At 60.7% G+C, this 20,474-nt stretch overlaps 2 protein-coding genes across 4 annotated transcripts in view; both read right to left on the bottom strand.

Annotated features, from left to right (window-relative positions):
* The window catches only part of IPO13 (importin 13), a 31,598-nt gene extending 20,257 nt beyond the window's left edge, over window positions 1-11,341 (bottom strand). For both annotated transcript variants that reach the window (XM_082287137.1, XM_082287138.1), the window contains exons 1-2: window positions 11,062-11,341; window positions 997-1,733 (exon numbers count right to left, since the gene is read on the bottom strand). In XM_082287137.1, coding sequence (XP_082143263.1) covers window positions 997-1,733; window positions 11,062-11,136 — 812 coding nt within the window. In that variant the 5' untranslated portion in view covers window positions 11,137-11,341. The remainder of the gene's footprint in view (window positions 1-996; window positions 1,734-11,061) is intronic.
* Window positions 11,342-12,324: 983 nt separating this feature from the next.
* On the bottom strand, window positions 12,325-17,855 carry ARTN (artemin; the record flags this gene model as incomplete). Of its 2 annotated transcripts, none has more annotated exons than XM_082286727.1 (4): window positions 12,325-12,859; window positions 13,237-13,426; window positions 13,563-13,633; window positions 17,687-17,855. In XM_082286727.1, 3 exons carry the CDS (start codon window positions 13,626-13,628, stop codon window positions 12,423-12,425), a joined length of 693 nt encoding a protein of 230 aa, XP_082142853.1. In that variant the 3' UTR covers window positions 12,325-12,422. The 2 variants fall into 2 exon arrangements, with proteins under 2 accessions (XP_082142853.1, XP_082142852.1); XM_082286726.1 differs by lacking the exon at window positions 17,687-17,855 and adding an exon at window positions 16,654-16,699.
* Window positions 17,856-20,474: the final 2,619 nt, after the last annotated feature.

The raw sequence follows: 20,474 nt of genomic DNA, 5'->3' as shown, positions 1-20,474 counted from the left end.
CCCTCCCCCTATCCAGCAACACATTAAAATCCTGATGGGTCCCTTTGTGCACCAGGATTTGCAGTCCCCAGATGAAACTCCTCGTCATTGGAAAGGATACCCCCAGGCTGCCCTAGGGCTGGGGAACATGCAGGCTGCCCCTGCCCTTAACCAAGGGGAGGACTAGGGCTCACAACTGCAGTGGCAGCATCATTCCCACCGCTGCAGAGGGCTGGAGCCTGCGCGATGTGCAGCGATGCACAGGGATTCACAGTGGCAGCAGCTCAGCCCAACCTTCAAGGAAGCCCTCCTCTTTGGAGGAAGGTTGCTAAGCAGCCAGCAGGGATGTGGCCACGGGAACGGAGATGTCCTGTCCCTTCTGCAGGCATTGGTCCCGAGAGCTGACAGCAACTCAGGCAATGCAGCCAAGCAGACAAGCTCGGAGCCCCACAGCGAAGCCCCAGCAGGACCTGCCCCAGCTCCCAGCTCCCAGCTCAGCTGCTCCAGGGGCAGCCATAGCCACAGACAAAGGATGAGTCCTTGGCTGGCACAAGCTGTTGGAGCCAGGAGGAGGGAAAGAAATGACAGACCTGGTTTTATTATCTCTGCATTGAATCAGCTCCTTGGCTGGACCAGCAGCACAAGGCCAAGGAAGGTCTCTGAACTGCTGGAAGGAGTCAGGCAGCTGCTCTCTGGTTGGTTGCTGCAGGATCTGACACGAGGAGCCAGAAGCACACATCCTCCTCTGCTTGAGAGGCCAGGGTGGACATGGGCTGCAGCTGCCCAAGACTACATGGTCCCTACAAGTCAACCACAGCACAGAACCTTCCAGGACCAACCATGAGAAACTAACAGCCTCCAACCGCTTTTGATTCTCTCCAACTTCCAAACCCTGTCATCATTACCTTTGGAGCCAACAATAGCTAGAAAAAAGCCTGAGATTTCTCCTTCCCACCCTGTTTCCCCACTGATGTCCAGGAGCACCAGCCTGCAGCACACAGGAGACACTGCCCTTACCTCTGTGCATCGGGCTGGGAAATGGCATTGACCACAGCCTCCACTGCTGTGTCGAAGAGCTCTGGGTCCTGCAGAGAGGTGAAAGCTGCCTGGATGAGGTTCTCGCAGTCCATCAGCGGGATCTCCAGCTGAACCCAGCTGGAGAAGCACTTCAGCACCTTCTGCTTGATGAAACCCGGGGAGTCCTGCTGCTGCAGCAGCTGCTCCAGCAAAGGGAAGACGGAGCCGCACTCCTGCGCCAGGACGCTGCGTACCTGGCCCTTGCGGTACTGTGGAAGGCGGCTGGTCTGAAACTCCTCAGGCAGCACCGTCAGCAGCTCCAGCAGCGCCAGGCACCGCGCCCGCCCGTCCACGTTGGAGTCCTCGGCCTGGAACACGCGCACCATGTCGGCCACAGCGCAGGGCCAGGCTTCTGGCATCATGCTGAGCGCCAGGGAGGCCAACGCCACGCACAGCCGGGTCAGCACGATCTTGGAGCCGCTGGCAAAGCGCGTGATGTGGGTGAAGAGCTGCGACTTGAGGCTCTCATACTGGTCAGCCGGGATGTCGTTCCAGTAACGGGAGATTTTAATGTGGAGAGCGCTGGCACCAAAGTACTGGATCTCAGGCACCTTGTCCATGTGGAGAAGCAGCCAGCTGAAGTGCCATGCCTGGGGGGACACCTGTGCCTGCATCAGCCATTTCTGAGCCAAGTTCTTGTTCTCGATGTTTGGGTCATAATACAGCTGATGGAGAGCCTGGAAAAGAGAGGGAAGCACCCTAGAGCAGCTGAGGAGCACCACTGTGGCCTGTCCTGCCTTGGAAAGGCTTACCAGGAAGGCTCACTAGGATGGAGCCCTGGACAGCCAGCCCCCCTCCCCAGGGCAGCCTGTGTTAGGTGGCCTCCCTTTTCCTATTCTCAGTGAAGCAAGAGTGATCTGGCAGCAGGAGAGGACCCGCAAAGCATCCTTCCCCTCTCTCATGCTTCACTCTAGAAATGTCTTTTCCTTAGTCATTTCCCATCTTCACCTTCACTTGTGCTGGATCTGCCTGCTCCCCTGCTGATGTGCCATCACTGGGGTGGGCACAGGACCCTTCTTCCACATGAGGACTGTAAGGGACATGGCTGACCAGCACTCCTGCCTTCCACCCACACCTGCTCTCTGAAAGGTGTTGTGGTCCACAGCTTGCATCTATGAGCCCATGGAATGCAGGAGCCACTGCGGATCCTTGTCTGTCAGGTTATGCAGAGTCCTGAAAGCCCACAGTCACTAAGTTCAGGGATTAATCTCTCCATGAAGCCTCTTCAAAATATTCCCAAACCCACCCAGTTACAGCTGAGGCAAGAGAGCTGGCATCCAACCCTGCCTCCGCCTGTCCAGGGCTGCTCAGTCCAGCTCTCCATATGGAGAAGGGAAACATCACTTACCTGCTTCTGCAGCTTTGTGAGATCTAGTTACTGCTTTGCATAGCTCAGATCCACATGAACAGCTTCACACAGGCTACAAGGCTTTATTTGCAGGGGAATATTATACAGATATGAAGCCCAACCTTAATTAGCTAGTTATCCTGAGTGGGTACAGCCAGCAACCGGTGATGTCCTCACACAAGGAGGGGAAGAATAACTACTCCTTGCCTGAACTCCATCTTCTAGCAGTGAGGATTTCTGCCTGGCACAGCACATTTCATTTCAAACTGCTGACTGCACACGCCAGGAGCAAGGAAAATCCATGGCACCTGTCAGGCAATCAGGCACCCGTCACACTCTACCAGCAAATCAGACGATGATTGCAGCAGGTGCAGAGGATTCTTCTGTGTCCCCACCCTGGCTCCAGGTCTCAAATAGCCTCCCCCCCCCAAAAAAAAAGCTCTATGGAATTCTTGTGGTTCTTGTACCCAGGAGAGGATTTAAACCCTATTTTTAAGCATGCAGAGCTGGCGGCTTGGGGCATGGGAACAAGCTTCCCAAGCAAGAGCTTGTGCCTCCTGCAGCTTCCCAGTGGGACACCACAGAGAAGGACAATATGGCAGGAACTTTACAGAGTCGGCATTGCTTGGGCCATAACTTGAATCGCCGCTGTTCAAGACTGTGACAGGGGAAAATGAGGACAACCTCTTTGTAAGAAAGAGGTTATGAAGTACGTCGTAGGAGACAGACTCGGCCAACATGGGCTGCAGAGGGACAGTGTCTGACCCACTAAAACACGTATCCTGACACAGAAAAGGTTAACCCTAGATAAGCAGGGCATGGGAGAGAGAAATATGTCCCAACAGAGCAAGCCAAGGGGAGACCACGAGCTCTCAGTAGCTAGCCAAACCTTTGCTCTGTTTCCAGTTATCTTGGACTTGGATGCAGGAAGCATCACTCAGCTGCTGGGGCAGAGGCAAGCACTGTCATTCCCTCCAAGCAAAGCAACAATTCACTATAGAGCAGCAGCTGCAGATGTGCTAAAAGCTCAGCCACTCCTGGGGGTAGGAACCTGGCTCCTACCCCTGCTCTTGTGCTAAGGACTGAGTCATCCTGCAGCAGGGCTGAAGCTGGAGCTCCCAGCCATTACCGGCTCAGTCTCTTACTTGCTCCCATCAGAGCTTGCTGCTTATTTTTCTTCCCAAATAAACCTCACTTGAGATTCCCAGAATGGTGACAACCCACTCTTTCCCTTCACTGCTTGCTGGGCAGTCATAAGGTGAAAAGAGCAGTGCCCTCTGCCTGCTCCCTAGCCCAGGATCCTTCCCCACCTCTTCTCAACCTCTATTTTTACACCTCCATGCACTTTCTAATGAATTTATTTCTTCTATTTTGAAGAGTGCTACCGCTTAGAAAATTGTGGGGAGAAAAAAATCCCTATGCATCACATATTTCAAGGCACAATGTGTACACAGGAGCCCTAAGCTCTAAACCAGCACAAACTATGCAAAACACAGACCTGATCATGTGTGCAGGATGGACCTGGTCCACAGTGCTGGGTTTCTGACCCACAAGCTCCCCAGCTGCTCACCTGTGCTGGCCACAGAGCTGCTGCATGCCAGTCTCACAGCAGGGAGACTGCCAGGCAAAGCATGGCACTGTGCTCACTCTGGGCACACCACAGCGAGCCCCAGGAGCAATGTATGTGCAGGGCAAGCCTTGCACAGCACTGCAGGTCCATGGGACCATGGCAGGGCGGCAGGGCAGCAGAGCAGGGGTTGGCAAACACAGTCTGCCTGCTGGGAAGCAGCTGAGGGCTCATCCTCCACCTGGCTGGGGCTGTCAGTGCTGCTGGCTAAGGCCTGATGCTGCCAACAGGGTTTGCTTCAAGCCAGCAGCCTCTGGTGCTTCCATGTGATCATCTGACTGAATGGAGAGGAGTGAGCAACCAGGAAGAGCCCAGCATGAGGCTGAGGTGCAAGCAGGTACCAACCCTGCACACACTTCCAGCACACACCTCCAGCACACACATCCAGGGCACACACATCCAACGCACACACACCCAGTGCACACAGCCCCAGCAGAGACTCCAGCACTGGCTATGCTAAAAAACCCCAGCTGCTGCATCGTAACAATGGCAAGGAGGGAGCACTATCATAGCTGCTCCCCTCAACACTTGTGCTGGGGAGATGTCACTCCCCCTGCATTAAGAGGAACAGTGAGCAATTGGATCCCAAGACCCCTTCCCAGGCAGGGCCAGCTTTCCAGATATGTGGACAGCTTTCCCGCCACCACCATCCCAGCAACTTGCCTGCATCCCTCATACTCTGCCCCGTGCGCAGTCCCCACCGTCACCAGTGAGCTCTCTGGGGAGGCATCCATGCCCAGCAACACCAGCTCAGAGCCCTGTTCATCCCACTCCTCCTCCAGGGAGTCTCGGGGGAGGTTTCCAGCAAAAGTCTCCAAGGACATGCTGGAGCCTCCACTGCTCAGCACCTCAGAGAGAGAAGTTGAGTGGAAAAATGAAAAAGTCTATCAACTACACAAAGAAATTCAGAGGATGGAAGCAAAGTTGATGCTGAAAGCTCATGCTACAAGCTGCTGGAAATCAGAAGAATATTCTTGAAAAAGACGTCTGTTCACTATCTCAGCCCCCTTTTGCAAGCACCCTGCCTGGGAGGGGACCAGTTGTGGTGGCTCCTGAAAGAAACATCGCTGTTCCTGCCTGCACGCAGGGCACCAGGTGGAAAGGAAAAGCAGCATGGGCCCCAGGGCTATCAAGAGCACACCCCATCCAGTACTCTACACAACATGGGAGACCCTTCCAGAGGGCCTCCAAGGCTAGACATAAATACTGGGACCATCCTAACCAAGCTCAAAGTAGCAGAAGAAACCCCTGGGAGCAGACTAGGCTCTCTTCCTGGCCTACCACACACATCAGATGAGTACCATCCTCTGCTGAGAGCATTGGGCAGGGGGTTGCAAGACCCCATGCCCTGCAGAAGGGCACCTGAACACCCAGCATGCTCCTCCTCAGCAAGGAGACACTGCCCTCATGCCAGATCAGGCACCAGCATTGGCTGCTGTTGGACTTCAGCACGGCCATTCTGGCTAGCACCCTGAGGCCCATCAGGAAGCACTGGAGATGACAAGGGGAATTCATTAGTGCCAAGAGGGAGAAGCAGAAGGCATGAAATTGGGTAGTGACATCTAACAGGGAGGCTTTGTGCACTGCAATTTGAACGGGTGGCTGACACCAGACCTGCCTCCCCTGCAATTAGATCTGTAATGTGAGAACTGGTAAACAGCCTGGCTGTCAGCTGTGCCCTTTGGCCAGGGAAGGAGCCTTCTCCAACATCAGCTCTGCTTGGCTGAAAATAATTCAAGCTTATTATGATGGCTCTTCCCTGCTCTAAAAAGCTGTGACCAAAGCCTCAGTCAGGCTTTAGTCACTGGAGCAACATCAGCCCCTCAAGTAAGCTGCACTGGTGCAGGGCAGCCTGCTCAAAAGACACAGGTCAGAGATCCCATGCTGGTTCCTTTGTGAGGTGGAACGGGAGCAGCTCAAGGAGAGTTACAGCCGAGCAGAGGCACCTGATCTTAGGCTGCACTCATGTATCGCAAGGGAAAAGGATCTGCTACAAGCCCAGAATCCCCAAGCACTCACCCTTCAGAGCTTCTGCAGGGAGCCCAGTGCCAGCAGACAGTCTCCCTCACTGCACTGCGTAAATACGTGAACACGGGGTGCCCTGCAGAGAGGTGTTGTGCCCATGCCATTATGGGGTGACAAGAGGAGCCTCAGACACATGGCTCTGATCCCAGAGTGGGAGTGTGCTGCCTGCTGTTCTTGGGGGCTCCATGGGGAGACAGCTGCCCTCCAAGGGCCAGTCTGCTTGAGCACACAGACCTGACAGTAGGTACAACCCTGAGTGAGGTCTGCATCACAGCTGGGGAAACAGAAAGCTGCAAAATATATTCCTGCTCTGCTCCTTGTGGTGTGCCCACAGCCACGGCATGGCGGGGCCAGCGGTGGCCAGGTCCCTCGGCAACCACCAGCCTCCTTCCAGCAGGACCCCCGGGGATGTCTCCCGCTGCAGTCTCTCGCTGTCCTTTCTACTTGAACGCACTCGCACCACCAGTGCTCCAGGCCTGCAGCAGCACAGCCATTACCCTGGCTCTGCCAAGTGAAGGGAACATCATCCCCGCCTCCCCCTGCCTGCAGCAGCTGGCCCCCCCAGCCCCAGTGGGGCAGGCTGAGCAGCCAGCACCCCGGGAAGGCGGCAGCCTGCCGAGGATAGCAAATGGATGCAAAATAAAGCCGGGTGTGTGCTGCCAGGCATGCTGCTCCTGTTCAAGGACCCACATTTTGCCAGCAGTCCAAAAGAAAAGGGTTTTTCTCCCCTCTGCTAATAAAAGATGCTGCCCCTCTGAAGCCCCTCTTTGAGCCCAGCTTGCCCACACCAAATCCTCAGCTGTCCAGAAGAGGCTGCAGCCCAGACACAGCTCAGCAGCTTTGGCACCCCTCCCACTGCTTCACTGCCATCATCCCTCTGCAGAGCACAGGGTGGTCCCCAGCAGGGACAGGCACTGTGGGACACGCGTGCACTCCCTGCGAGGGTGGGCAGGGGCCTGAACAAGCAAAGGGTGAGGAGAAGCAGAGAGAAACCCTGGGAATGCAAAGCCCAGGATGAGTGGCAAGGGTGAGCTAAAACCCCTGTACACTATCCCTTGTTTCTACCCAACACTTCCATGATGGAGTACACAAGCAATTTGAGAGAGGAATTTCTGCTGGAGCCCAGGCATCAATGCCATCCATTCCTGCTCCATAATACACCAGAGTTGAGATGAGACTCCAGCGATAGCCCTTGTAAAGCTCAGACAAGCACTGGACAACAAGATGCTGCCTTCTCATCCCATCAGCACCACACCACAGGAAGGAGCCATGTGTTCAGCCAAGGTTCACTCTGGCTGGAATCTGCTTCTGCAAGAACACACGCTTCCCTCAATTTAGCAAGAATCTCTCCTCTTAAGACCCCCAGCTTACCCTCCCCAGTGTGGCTGCCACATCTCACACATGCAGACTGCCTCTAAGGACTAAGGGGTTGATCCACTGCCAGACAGAGGATGCCATTCCCTCACCCTCGTGAGGGTATTTGTAATTCTCTTGATCAGGTTTCTGAAGACAGGCAATAACCTTCCGAAAAAACCAGATGCACTTGATTTCTCCTCCCCATTCTCCTGGGTAGAAGGCAGCCCCAGCAGCTGCCACATCCCTGAGGCTCAGCATCTCAGAGGAGCAGTGATCAAAGCCATCCCTCTCTCATTGCGGTAGGCTCCGGATGTCAGCTCCATGACACCCCGCCTACCCATCCTGCCGGAGAGACTCTGTGCATTCATCAGGCATCTCCAGAGAGGCACACGGCAATCTGGAAGGCCCAGAGATGCCAGACCACTAATGTGCTAGGGAAAAGACGTCAGCGAATATTACAAACACCCCAGAGGATCAGAGGCAGGACAAGGGACGAAAGACCTTGGAAGGAATTAGACAAAAAAAGAGGGCGAGAGCAGGCACTTGGGAAATTCATGGAGGAACGGCACTACCTTTTTTCTTATTTCAAAAAGGGCGATACTGCTGAAGCAGATTCAGCTGCACTAAGAACACATGAGGAGGGTCTCACATTCTTCCTCTCCGGTCCAATACTGCAGCATTAGGTGCTGATATCCCTGACCTGAGGGAAACCAAGATTGCAGGGCACAAGTCCTGTTTGTGCACTGCTCCTCTGAGACAGACACAGCAGCCCGGACTAAGCATCTGCAATCCATCTTCATCATCACCCCAGCACCAGGCCGTCAGTCACACCAGGGACAGCTCCTGGGCACACAAAAGCACAAACCAGATTGCACCATTTAGGCAATGAAAGGCTGAGCATTCTCACAGCCTGAAGCCCTTGGCTTTCCCAGCCTTCCCTTCCCTCTAACCCCTCCAAACACAGCAGCAGAGCCCCACTCAGCAGCAGGTGCAGGGGAAGCAGCACCAGCCCAGAGCTGCCGGACACCCAGCAGGTACACACAGCGTGGCCACGCCAGCCCGCTCTAGCTGTGCTGAAGTCAGAGCAGCATCTAGGTCAGGCTCAGAAGAAAACAAAAAGCAAACAAGCAGCCCTCAGCTAGGACTGGGGGTTGCTGACACAGTAACCGTATCAAAACAGCTCAGCCCCAGCGCAGCCCCGCTCCTTCCCTGTGCTACAGGAGAGCTTGCTACGGAAAAACGGAGCAAAAAAATACAAGGAGCAACTTTCAGATGGTTCCTGAAGTGCAGCATCTGAACCTGGCACCTGTCCACAGGCTTTTAGACCTGTCAGCTGGCCCTGCCTCCAGCATCTGCACCCTCCTGCCTCCCTGAAACCACTGGTCACAGCTGGAGGGATCTCTCTCTGGCATTGGTTATGCATAAACACAGCAATGATCCTCTTTAGCTACACAGACACCCAGAGCCCTACAAAACCCCACTGCACAATAAACAACAGAAGGGGTACAAAAGGATTTTCCAGGGACAGAAAACCATCAGAAGAGTGTGACAGGGGCAGTCTGGTGAGACTGCCCTAGCTACAACTGCCACACATGATGACTTCCACTGCGGGGGACCTGGAAAGGCTTCAGCCCTCACACTGTTCCTAACCCCAGCACTTATCACTAACTGACTCAGAGTGGAGTCAAACCCTGATTTTAATCAGTATTCAGTATTATTTATAGAGCTGTGCACAAAACCTGGCAGGTGGAAGAGCTCAGGCCAGTAGGAGCATCACTCATCTGCCATCATCACCTCTGACAAAGTGGTTCTACCCACCTGCATCCCACAAAACCTGCTCCCAGCAAAGCCCATCTCTCCTTCACTTTGTACCCCACAGCCCTTCCTAGAAAAGACTGACACAGGAAGGCTCTGAGCTGCTGAATCTCTGGGGTTTTTTCTGATCCCACCCCATCCTTCTTCCCCTGTTCAGGGACTGCGCTGCTGCCCCCCACCAGCAGCTCAGAGCCCCACTGCAGTCCACAGCTGCACCTTCAGAGGACACTACTGAGATGGCAAAGCCTGCAGAGATCGGGAGAGGCCAGGCAGACTGGGGGAGGGGAGATGAAGCATCCTAGAGGGCATCTCTGCCTCCTCCCAGGCATCGGGAGACTAAATCCCAAACAGCTTGGCAAGGATGAGCTGCCTCTCGGCACAGCCGCACCTCACCCAGCCAGTGCTGAGTGCCCGCACCCTGGCACTGCCCACCCTTCGCAGGCAAGTGTGCGCCTCATTGTTGGTGCAAACAAAGGAGTGGTTTGTGTCTGACAAAAAGAAAGGAAGTCAGAGGCAAAATCATCCAGCAGCCCTGGCTGTATGCAGATTAAGCCGCAGAAGGTTGCACGAATGTAGCATTTTCCAGACATCAGTTAATCCCCCCGGCGGTGCTCTGTCTCCCTGGAAGAGGTGGGCTGAGTCTCACCTGCAGCCACAAAGGCAACCAGCGCCCAGTGACAAACCTGACATCCCTGAGCTGACATCTCCTGTGAGGCCAGGCAACCCACTGGGGAGGGACAGGCGTGAAAAGCTCGGGGAAATGGTTTAGTGGTGGGCTTGGCGGAGCTGAGCTAACCATTGGACACGATGATCTGAGAGGTCCTTTCCAACCTAAACGATTCCACAATTCTATGTGCCCACCAGCACGCCCATGAGTATTGCTTTGGCAGGGATCTCAGTCTATTCTTACAGAGGAAAAATGAGGACACTGGGATTCCCACTAGCTGTCTGAGGATCGAGCTACGGATGTCTGTCGGATGTCTGGCTACAGGGTAAGTGGAAGGGTGATGCACTTGCTGTTTGCCCTTCAGGGATGCATCCTCTGCTGCCCTGCCCCCATCACCTCCAAGGTGGCCACGGGAAGGTTTTCGCTCAGCTGCCCTCCTGGGTGCTCACTGAGGTGCCCTGCTTGGTCTCCATGACGAATCCCAGGTCACACATCAGTTGCTCAGGGCTCATCCCAACAGCAGTGTGATGCCAGCAGGCCTTGGTTTGCCGTAGCCATTCCCTGGACCCCAGATTTCAGCAATCAGCCTCACTCCTGTTGCCCTGCAGATGCTTTGGAGGACTTTGAGCATCAGCAGGAGGAAAGGGGCTGGATTCCTGGTTTAGAAAGGCATCACTGGGCCATCCGCCCTCTGAAGGCTTTTCCCAACCGTAACACCCAGTAATTCCCAGCACCTGGCAAAAGTTCCTTCCTTCCTTGCCTAATGGAGACACTGATAATGGCCTTCACATTGATGCATCTGGTTCAGTAGCCAGGACCAGACCCGTGGGCTCTCCCTGACCAGCGCTGCAGCTGTCGACCTAGAGGACGCCAGTCGGAAACACACACAACCCCTCCCTTCTGCTCCCATTCTTGCCACATCATTTTCCCTCCCCGGGCTGCCCCGGCGGCTCCCGCTCCAGCCCCACGCCCCGGAGCCCCCGGCAGCGGCAGGGCGGGCAGGCATAAGGGACGCCGCCCGCCGCCCTCGCCGGGCCCGGCACCGCCGAGCAGGTGCCCCCCCGCTCCCCGAGCCGCATCCCTCGCAGCACCGCGGCACCATCAGCACCCCGCCGCCGAGCCCCCCGCCCCGCCATGGCCGCGGGTGGGCCGGCGGGGTTCGCTCACCTTCTCCACGTTCTCCACGGTGAAGTCGAGGCCCTGCGGCGGCGGCGGCGGCGGCGCCTCCGCCCTCCGCTCCATGGCTGCGGCGGCGCTCAGGAGGCGGCGGCGGGCGGGCGACAGCGGCGGCGCACGGGCAGCCGCATCGCGGCGGGACCCGCCTCCCCGCCCCGACGGGGGCGGCGGCACCGGGGCGGCGCGGCTCGGCGCGGCGGTCGGGCCGGGAGGCGCCCGCGGAACTCTCCGAGCAGCCCCGGCGCCCCGCTCCGCTTCTCTCCGACGCCGCCTCGCCTCTCCCCGCGGCCCCGCAGGCGCGGCCGGGCAGCCCAGGACCTGCCGCAGCGCCGCGCCGCACGCCGGGAGCGGTAGTCCCGGCCCACGCGCGTCCCCTGCCGGGCACCGCGCACCGGGCAGCCGGCACCGCTCCCCGCGCGCGGCCCCGCTCCGCGCCCTCCCGCTGCCACCTCAGGGGCACCCCCATCCCCGTCCCCATCACGGGCACACGCAGGGGTTGGACGCGCAGCCCATCGCTTTATTGCTACAGGAAAAGGCGACTGTACAAAAATAGAGTTTATCCCTCAAATTTTACAAATAATAGAAAAAGGGTGCAGGGGGCACAGGGTGCTGCCCAGGGCTTCACTGCAGCGCTGGGGTTAAATTACACCCGGCCCCCGGGGGCCCAAAGTCATAAATAGGAGCTGCCGCTCGAGAACAATAAATAAATAATTTAGAGTAATAAATAGTTTAGTGCCACAGCACCACGGAGCAGCGAGGGGAGCCTGCCACCACCCTGGGAACCAGGCAGGGGTGGGGGTCCCAGTGGGTGCCTAGACCCAGCACCCTGCAGAATACTAGGGGCTGCTGCTGGTCCGGGTGCAGGCCCCCCACTCCACACTGGTGCAGATTGGCCCCACTGCAGCCCTGCCTTCAGGGACACCCCTTCCCTGCACCACTGACCGCAGGGTGCCCGAGGGAACAGGGAAGTTTTGCCCCCTCTGAAGCTCAGGTGATGCTTGGCCCCTAGAGCACAGGTGCAGGAGTGCTGCTGATGGATGCTGGGCTGGCAGACCCCTGCGAGTGGTGGGGATGGTCCATTCTCTCTTCAGCTCCTCTCCCAGGGCTGAGCCAGGGCACCTGGGCAGGACCCCATGTAGCCAGTGGCACCAGCTGCTTGGCACTGAGCAGGTGGGGGCTTGGCCACCCACACCCCAGTCATGACTCTATCTCACCTCTGTTCTTTGTGGCCACATTTGAACAGGGGCGCCAGCCTCTGCCAGACTCTTTTTCTGAGCAACAGTGCCACTGCATGTGGCAAGCTGGAGTGTGTTGGCATGTGTAGAGCTGGGGCCAAGCCAGCAGCCCCCTCCTCAACCAATACAGCTGCACTCAGCTGCTGAGAGCTTCTCCACTGTTTGCCATGTGTTCTCCACATCCATGAAGGAGACAGCCTCATAGCGGGTGGGTCGGCAGCAGGGGTGGCTGAGAACCCGCTCCTGTGGCCTCGGGGCGATGAGCTGCTGCCGCAGCAGGCTGCCCAGCGTCAGGTCATAGTTGCTGCGTGCCCGGTGGCAGGACCCGCTGCAGTACTTGAAGAGCACGATCTCATCTGAGTTGAAGCCCAGGCCCAGGTCACGCACCTTCACCATCAGGTTGCGGATGTGGCAGTTGCGCCCACGGGTGCCCCGTGAGGATTTCCACACTGTCTTCTTGGCTTTGCTGGCCCCCGGCGGCGAGCGCTCAGCACGCAGCAGCAGGTCCTCCGCCAGCTCTGTGGTGCCTGGGCCACCTGTTGTCGCGTTGTCCCCTGCACGTGGAGGAGATGGTGCTGTCAGGACCCACCCTGCACCCATCGCCCTCCTGCTGAGCCTGCCTGTCTCTGTAGCTGTGACCTACAGATCCCTCCTGATCACTCACCATGGCAATGGCTGGTGCCTGAGAGGGCACGTGGGTGTGTGGGAAGATTCTTCCAGCCAAGAATCTTCTCGTTTTCTCATCTCTAGGGCTCTGCCACATGCCCAGCATGAAGCACAGGGCCCCATGTGTTGAGATCTCCTCAGCCCAGCCCCAAAGAGCAGCCACAGCCCCACACAGGCTGGGGCTCCCTACAGCAACTCCCAACCTGCCCATGCCCCACACAAGGGACTACCATGCCCAGGCTCAGGGTCCTGTTCCAACACTCACCGTACAGCTGGCTCCAGCCAGCGGTGAGTGGTGCCTCCACACCATCCTCCACAGACAGGCTGGCAGTGACCGTGCTCCGTGGTGTGGGGGCTGCGTCCAGCGTCTCATTGCAGTGTGGTGTTCGCAGGGTGCCTGTGGCCAGCCCAGCCAGCAGTGACAGGATGGCAAAGAATCCCCACAGTGTCCCCTCCTGCAACAAATCACAACAGATCAGGGTCAGCCCCAGCCAGGGTCCGCACACCAGGGATGAGGCTCCATGAGCTGGGGCTGAGTGGGGATGGGGTCATGTAGTCCTGGCCGTTGCAGCCGGACAGACCTGGGCTCACCTTGGGCTGCGGGTGTGTGGCAGGTCCTGCAGGCCTTGGCTCTGGTGGCCCCTGTTGCTGGTCCATGCTAGCTGCAAGTGCAGAGGTTGGGGTCAGTTCCCACACAGGGTGGGTATAGATCTGACTGGCTGAGAGATGGCACATGCCTCCCCTGCCCTGGGCAAGCATGCCACCCCTTCCCTCACCCCCCAGAACCTCACAACAACTCCTGAACCCCTTGCATGGACCACCCCACCCCTCTCTTCTGGCATAGCCAGGCATCCTCACCACACCGCACATCCCTTCCAAGAGATAGGGCAGCTGGGGCAGCCCAGCCTTTGTACAGCACCTCTCCTCAGGGGCAATGCAGCCATCTCCTTGTGCAAACGGCCTGGGATGCCAGGCTGGTCTGTGAGGCAGCAGCTGGGGCTGGGAGTGCTGTGCGGGGGGGGCCTTTCCCATGGCCCTTCCCTGGGAATGTTTTTCTTGCTCACAGCGGGAGCCTGACCTTGGAAACTCCAAATCCATTAGCACAGGGTCCTTGGGTGCAGCCACCCCTTGGCCTCGTGCTGGCTCCCCAGCCTGCTGCGTGCGCCAAGCTGGGACACGCAACCCCAGAGCAGCCTGGATGAGTGGGACTGCAAGGGGCAGGATGGTCAGGTAGGTCCTGTGGGGGCATGGCAGGGTGTGGAGCACCATGCTGGGCTTACTGTAGTCATTCACCCCAACACCACTGCTTGGCATCTACTACCCTGACACACAGAGAGGAACTGAGTCCCTGCTGTGCGTGGTCCCAGAGAAGCAGCAAGCACGGTCTCAGGGGAGTGATGTCGCCCAGGAGGTGCTGGGGCAACTCCTGCCTGCAGCCACATGTTTGCCTCCTTCCCCAGCTCCTCCCTGGGGTGCCCAGTGTCCAAAGCTAGGATAGCCTGGCTTTGAAGGGCTTTAGAAGTGGCTCCAAAAGGGGTGGTACCCTCCTTGGCCTCCCAGTCTCTCAGGATAGGACTGTCCCCTTGGAGCTTATTGGCATTCTGCATTCAGGGGTTCCCCCATCCCCTCTATGACTTTGACTTTGCCCCAGTGTGTCCCAGTTGTTTCCATGGCAAAGCTGGGACAGGACATGCTGAGGAGAGCACTCCTGACCGAAAAAAAGTGAAAGCACATGCCTGGGCACCGCTGGGACAAGAAGAAAATATAATTTCCTCCAGTCCCTCTAGCATCTCAGGGAATGGTCCCCAAGTCCCAGTTGTTGAATCTGCTGCCACCCTGCACTGGCCACACTGTGACACGGGGCCGTAGTGGGCGCTGCCAGGCCCATGTGCCCCCTCTAGGGGCCGTGCACCAGGTGGGATGTGCCCCCGGTGCCGGCAGGGCTCGCACCGGCCCGCCCCGGCCGCTCCAGCCGCCACAGCCTGGCCAAGCACAGCCCATGCTGCCCTTCGCTCCCGTGGCGGACCGTGGCCCCACGCCAGCCGATGCCCCTAGGTCATGGTTTTCCCAGGCCGGCACCGCCGAAGGGGCCAGGCGAGGGTCCCTGAGCCCTGCTGGGAGGGGACGGACTCCCCGGTCCTCGCTCCCGCAGCCGGCCGCTCCGCCACGGCCCCTCGGCTCCAGCATCCCGGCAGGACGGGATGGGAAGGGGAAGGGGGACGGGATGGGAAGGGGACGGGACGGGACGGGACGGGACGGGACGGGACGGGACGGATCAGCCGGTGCAATTCAGGCTTCTCCCGTCCGGCGGCAGCACGGCCCCGGACTGTGCAGTGGGAGCGCTGCCGGCGGGGCGCCGAACGAGGGCAGCCTCCCTTCGCCACCGGGAGCCCCAGAGCCGAAGGCACGGACGAGCACTACCAGTGCCTCCTCATACTCGGGGCCCCGTCCACGGGCGTAGCTCCTCGAGCGCGCAGAACCGCAGCCCACGCTGGCCCCGCAGCCCCGCTCGGCATCTGCTTTCGTCCAGCGCGGGCAGGGCTGAACCAAGCACCTGGGCACCCCACGGGCATGCCAGACCTGCACACCCCGCAGCAGACCCCCATGTCCCGTACGGGGGAATCTGACTGAGATCTGCCCCAGCCACGGCTGCCAGAGCCCTGCCGGGCGATTCATAGACACAAGAGGGTTTTTTCCCAGGGTCGGAACCGAGCCCATCCGTGTGAGGACCTGCCTGGACCCCCGCCACATGTGTCCCCCGCCCAGGGCTAAGTAACAGCAGTTGCTGGTGCAATCCCTGAGCGAGCCACCTCACACTCACTCGAGCAGGGCTCGGCGAGAGCCCCGCTGCCTGCGCTGTGCATGGGGCGCTGGGAGTGGATGTCCCGTGGCTGCATCAGGCCTCCGGGGAGGCAGCAGACACTCGCGAAGTGCATCCACGCGGAGCCAGAGGGTGCCCCAGGCCCGCGGTGAGTGTCTCAGCTCTCGGAGTAGCCATGCCAGCTCTGCAGCCGCGGATCCCACCTGGAAGTGCGGGGGGGATGCCCAGAGACACTTCGGGCACCTGCGGGCACCGGCGAAGGCCCTGCATCCCTCCGCACTGACCCTGGCAGAAGAAGTGATGGGGGTCAGAAATCAACCCCACGTGTGATGCGGAGCGGGCACCCACCCCGCGAAGCCTTGGAAGACCGGGGTCGGACACGTGGGGCACACGGCAGAGACCAAACTCAGCCCCAACTCAGGGACAGCAGAGCCGGGGGGCACAGGGTACCCCCGCCCCGTGCCTCTCGCCTGCCCACCGCCCAGGGCGTACACCTGTCCGACGTGCCCAACGGGCCGGGCGGGAGCCCAGGGAAGAGGCGGGAGAGTCCGTCCCCGTGCCCCCCGGGCGCCCGCAGCGGGGTGCCGCCTATCCCCGCCCGGGCAGGGAACCCCGGCCCCGCCGCGGCCCCCAGCGCTTCCCGCCGCTGGGTCGGGCTCGGCACCCCGGGAGACGCCCGGGGGGGACTTGCCCGGGGGCGGCCCGAGGCCCCTCACCACCCCGCGAGTATTGCCGGGGGGTGGGCGGCGAAGCGGGTTCCCCTCGTCCCCCCCGCAGTCCCGGTACGAGCCCTTGCCGAGGCCCGGGGCCGCCGCCAGGCTGGGGCGGGCGCTGTCGCCCGCCACCCCGGCCCGCACTCACCGTGCCTGCGGCGGGGACCATCCCCCGGGCCGCCGCTGCCCCGCATCGCCTCCGCTCCCCGCCGCCCCCCGCCGCCCGCCGCCGCTGCGCCGGGGCGGGGCGCTGGCGGGGGCCGGCGCTGCCCCGCCGGCACCGACTCCCGCCGCTGCTCCCGGTGCCGCTCCCGCTGCGTCTCGGGGTGCGCTGCCGGCGGCGGCAGGCGGACGCGCAGTGCGGGGCAGCGGTGGCTCCATCCCGCTCCCGTCGTCGCTGCCGGTGTCAAATTCCAGCCACCGTCACCTGACCGGCGGGGCGGGCACCGGCACCGACACCGGGTCCCCGATTCGCACTGGCATCAGGATACCAACCGGCACACCGATCCGCACGTAGTGGCACCGGGACTCCCACCCGCACGGGCGCCTGGACCGCACCGGGATCAGGAGGGCACCGGAATCCCGCCAGCAGCAGGAGCCGCAGCCCAACCCGCTCCAGCACCGGCTCTCGCCGTGATCCGCACCGCCTCTGAGCTCCTGCGGAAACTCGCACCCCTCCGGGAATGGCATCGGGACCCCCGGAGGCACCCGACCCCCTCTACCGCCACCTGCCCGTCGGCCGACCCTCGGGCAGGCGGACCCGCAGCCCGGACGGACGGACGGACGCCCCGTGAGCGGGATTCCCTGCCCCGACAGCCTGATCACAGCGCTACCAGGACGGACACACGGCCACCCTCGGAAAAGGGTTCAGCCCTTCCCGGAGCGCTCCGGGAGCAGAGCCCCACGGGGACCCCACGCCCCGCGTCGGAGGGCAGAGCCCCGCCGGGGACCCCTTGCACACGTGGAGATCCGGCGGGGATGGGTTGTCGGGCAGGGTCGGGGCCATCCCGGCAGCTCCCGCCCGCGGCGGGGCCGGCCGGAGTCCCAAGCACCCCGAGCTGACTCGAGGTGTGCCTGGAGCCCGTGTCCGGCCGCGCCGGAGGAGGTGTCCGGCCTCCCGCCCGCCCGCGCCCCGCGCCCCAGTGCTCCCCGACTGGGCTGCCAGCCACCGGGCTCCTTACCTCTGCCGTCGCCCTGCCTCCCTCCGCCGGGGCCGCCGCTGGCCCCGGGGACATGGGGGCCGGCTGGCGAGTCGAGCCGAGCCCGTGCGAGTCCTTACGTCACCGCCCGGGGCCCTCCGCGTCCATCCCGGGGCTCTCGAGTGCTCCTTGCGAACGTGCCAAATCCCGGGGCCGCCTCCGCTCGGCCCCGCTTCACACGTGCTCCCCTGGCCAGAGCTGATCGCCGGGACGCGCCTCGGGCCAGGCAAGCGCCCCGGGTCCGGCCCCCATGGCTGCGGGGTCCGAGGGCGCCCGGGCGGGCTGCGCGCCCCGCGGTGCCTCCGGCCGTGTCACCTGCCCCGGCGGCGCTCCGCCGCCTCGGCGCAACTCCCCGGGCTTATGCAACTCCCCGGCTGGAGCGGGGCCAGCGGCTCGGTCGCCGCCGGCTGTGCCACGGCTGCACGCCGGTTTCCAGTTCGCCCCGACCCCGGGCCACCCGCGTGGCTTTAACCTCCTCCCCGCCGCCTGGCAGCCCGGGCCCCGCGGTTCCGCGGAAGGGACGGATGGCCGCGCCTGCAGCCACCTGCGGAGCTGCCGCCTCGCCTGCTCCCATCTCCCCGGATTATCCAGCGCAGGGGTGACAACTCCCTCCCGCGTCCTCCTGCGACATCACCTGCCAGGGAGTGTGCGGGCACAGGCGGCGCCCACTAAGCCGTCCCTGCCACAGCGAGCAGGGACAGTGGAGGTAGCACGAGGCCCGGAGCTGCTTCTTCCCCTGCCCTGGAGCGTCACCGCGTGGCCCCAGCTCCCCCCCTTTCACCCCCACTCCTGTCCTGGCACAAGCATTTTGGCCTAGTCTGTGGCTATGGGTGGCTCCCTGACTGCTGGTGGGACTCCGCGGGAGCATGGGCTCTGCTGTGGGGCTGCGCTGCTCCACGGCCGTGGCCTGAGGCTGCTCCCGTCTGAGATGTTCTCATGGGCATCAGAGGTGATGCCCTTGGGTGCCTTGGCCCAGCAGGGCTTGGAGGCCCTGGAGCATCCCTGTGGTAGAGAAACAGCTTGGGACAAGTGACAGGGAACAGGATCCTCTGCTTTGCAGGACTGCAGACTAGTGCAGCTGCTTGCCTGGAAAATTTCAATGTGAGCAGCATGTCCTGTTCCAGGTTGCCAGGCTGTCCCCATGGAGCTGGGACTGGCCACAGCGCTACCCATGCTAGGGAAGCTGCCCAGGAAGAGAGGGCTGCCACTGAAGGGAAGGGCTGCCTCCCCCACTGATAACCCTCAGGCCTTGGAGACAGCCTCGGCTGCTGGCTCAGCAGAGGGGTTACCCCATCTCCTCCTACCTTCCCTACAGGTTGGGCAGGTCCTCATGTCCCCAGGACACAGCCAGGAAGTTCTGAGGATGTGATGCTGGTGGTATGCAGGAGGCTATGTGGGGCATGGCACAGGGTATCCCAGGGACCCCATACAGGTGAGCCCACAGTGTCCCCGCTCCAGTGAAAGGGGTGCTTGTGCCAAGCCTGGCCTCTGTCCTCTTCCAGGTGTGCCCCCTTCGACGCTGCTACCCCAGACACCTGGAGGCCCTGGCTCTCTCCTCTGCCCTTTCTTCTCAAGCTGGGAGACATAAGCCTTCTGCTGCTGTCAGCCCCACTAATGTCCTACCAGCAGCACCTCATCCCTGTCCCCCCACAGTCGTGGTGGCAAGGGATGGCATGTCCCAGCTCTGTGCCTCAATCCCAGCACTGCTCTCCCCTCTCAGGCTCCCATGAGTATTGGCTCTGCCCTGGGGAGTTCTAAGCATGGGCCAGGCTGCACAGGGTACTGGGGCGCAGGGCAGGGTTCCAGCCCCACCAGTCTCCAGACAGATGAGTGACCTGCTCCCTGACTGCTGCCAGCACCACCTGGTTTGGTACCTTCCAGGGCACTGCCCATGTCAGCCTGTGCTCCTGCCCCCCTGGGGCTGGGGTGCCCCCAAGCACCTTGTCTGGTTTGGAATAAACCCTGCAGAGCCAGGGCCTGCTGTGACACCTGTCCCTGCAAGTGCCACCCTTGCATGTGGCAGGATGGGGGTGATGCAGACCAGCCAGATGGCAGGACTGAGCATGCCATGACTGCTGTCTGAGGCCATGGCTGGGTGTGACAAAACATGTGTGAGAGAGCTGTGATGTAGGCATCCCATCTCAGCAGTGACGTGGCTCTTTCAGGGGTATCTCTGAACAAGTCTCCTTGTCTCAGCTGACCTGAACGACCTTGTGTTCAAGGTCCCGGCCCAGCCCGATGGTAGTGGTGGCCCTGCTCTTTAAGTGCTGTGAAGAGAGGAGGGACAGAATGCAGATTTGAGCAGCTCCAGCATCTCCTTGGAACCTGCAGCCATGCATCAGGGAGGGCTGGGCAGTTGCTTCTCTGGTGCCCCACTGGTGCTAGCAACAACCCACCCCTTGTTGTGTAGGAGCTGGGAGGTCTGGCAGACCAGTCACTCATCTTGTAGCCTTCCCATTCCTCCAAGCGATGGAAACTGTCCCCAACATATCCTGTGGCTCCGGGAGCCTGGCGGCATCACCAGGGTATGCCTAAGGGGTTACACTCCTCCTGCTGGGACTTGGCAGGTGTCAGAGCTGGTCACAGCCTTGGTCTCTGGCTTCCAAAACCATTTCCTTTTCCAGGACACTGCAGTGAGAAGGTCACTTGGCTGGACATCTGCCTTTGTCAGGACCACACCCAGCCCAGTTGCTGCTGTGACCCTTGGCAGGAAGTCATCCTGTTGGCAGGGAGTCCCCAGGAGAGGAGTCAGAGCCACAGGCAGTCTGTC

Source organism: Coloeus monedula, assembly GCF_965178545.1.
Source record: "Coloeus monedula genome assembly, chromosome: 9".
In the NCBI taxonomy this organism is placed as follows: domain Eukaryota; kingdom Metazoa; phylum Chordata; class Aves; order Passeriformes; family Corvidae; genus Coloeus; species Coloeus monedula.
The sequence above is the reverse complement of the archived record's forward strand: the minus strand, read 5'-3'. Positions and strand labels throughout refer to the sequence as shown.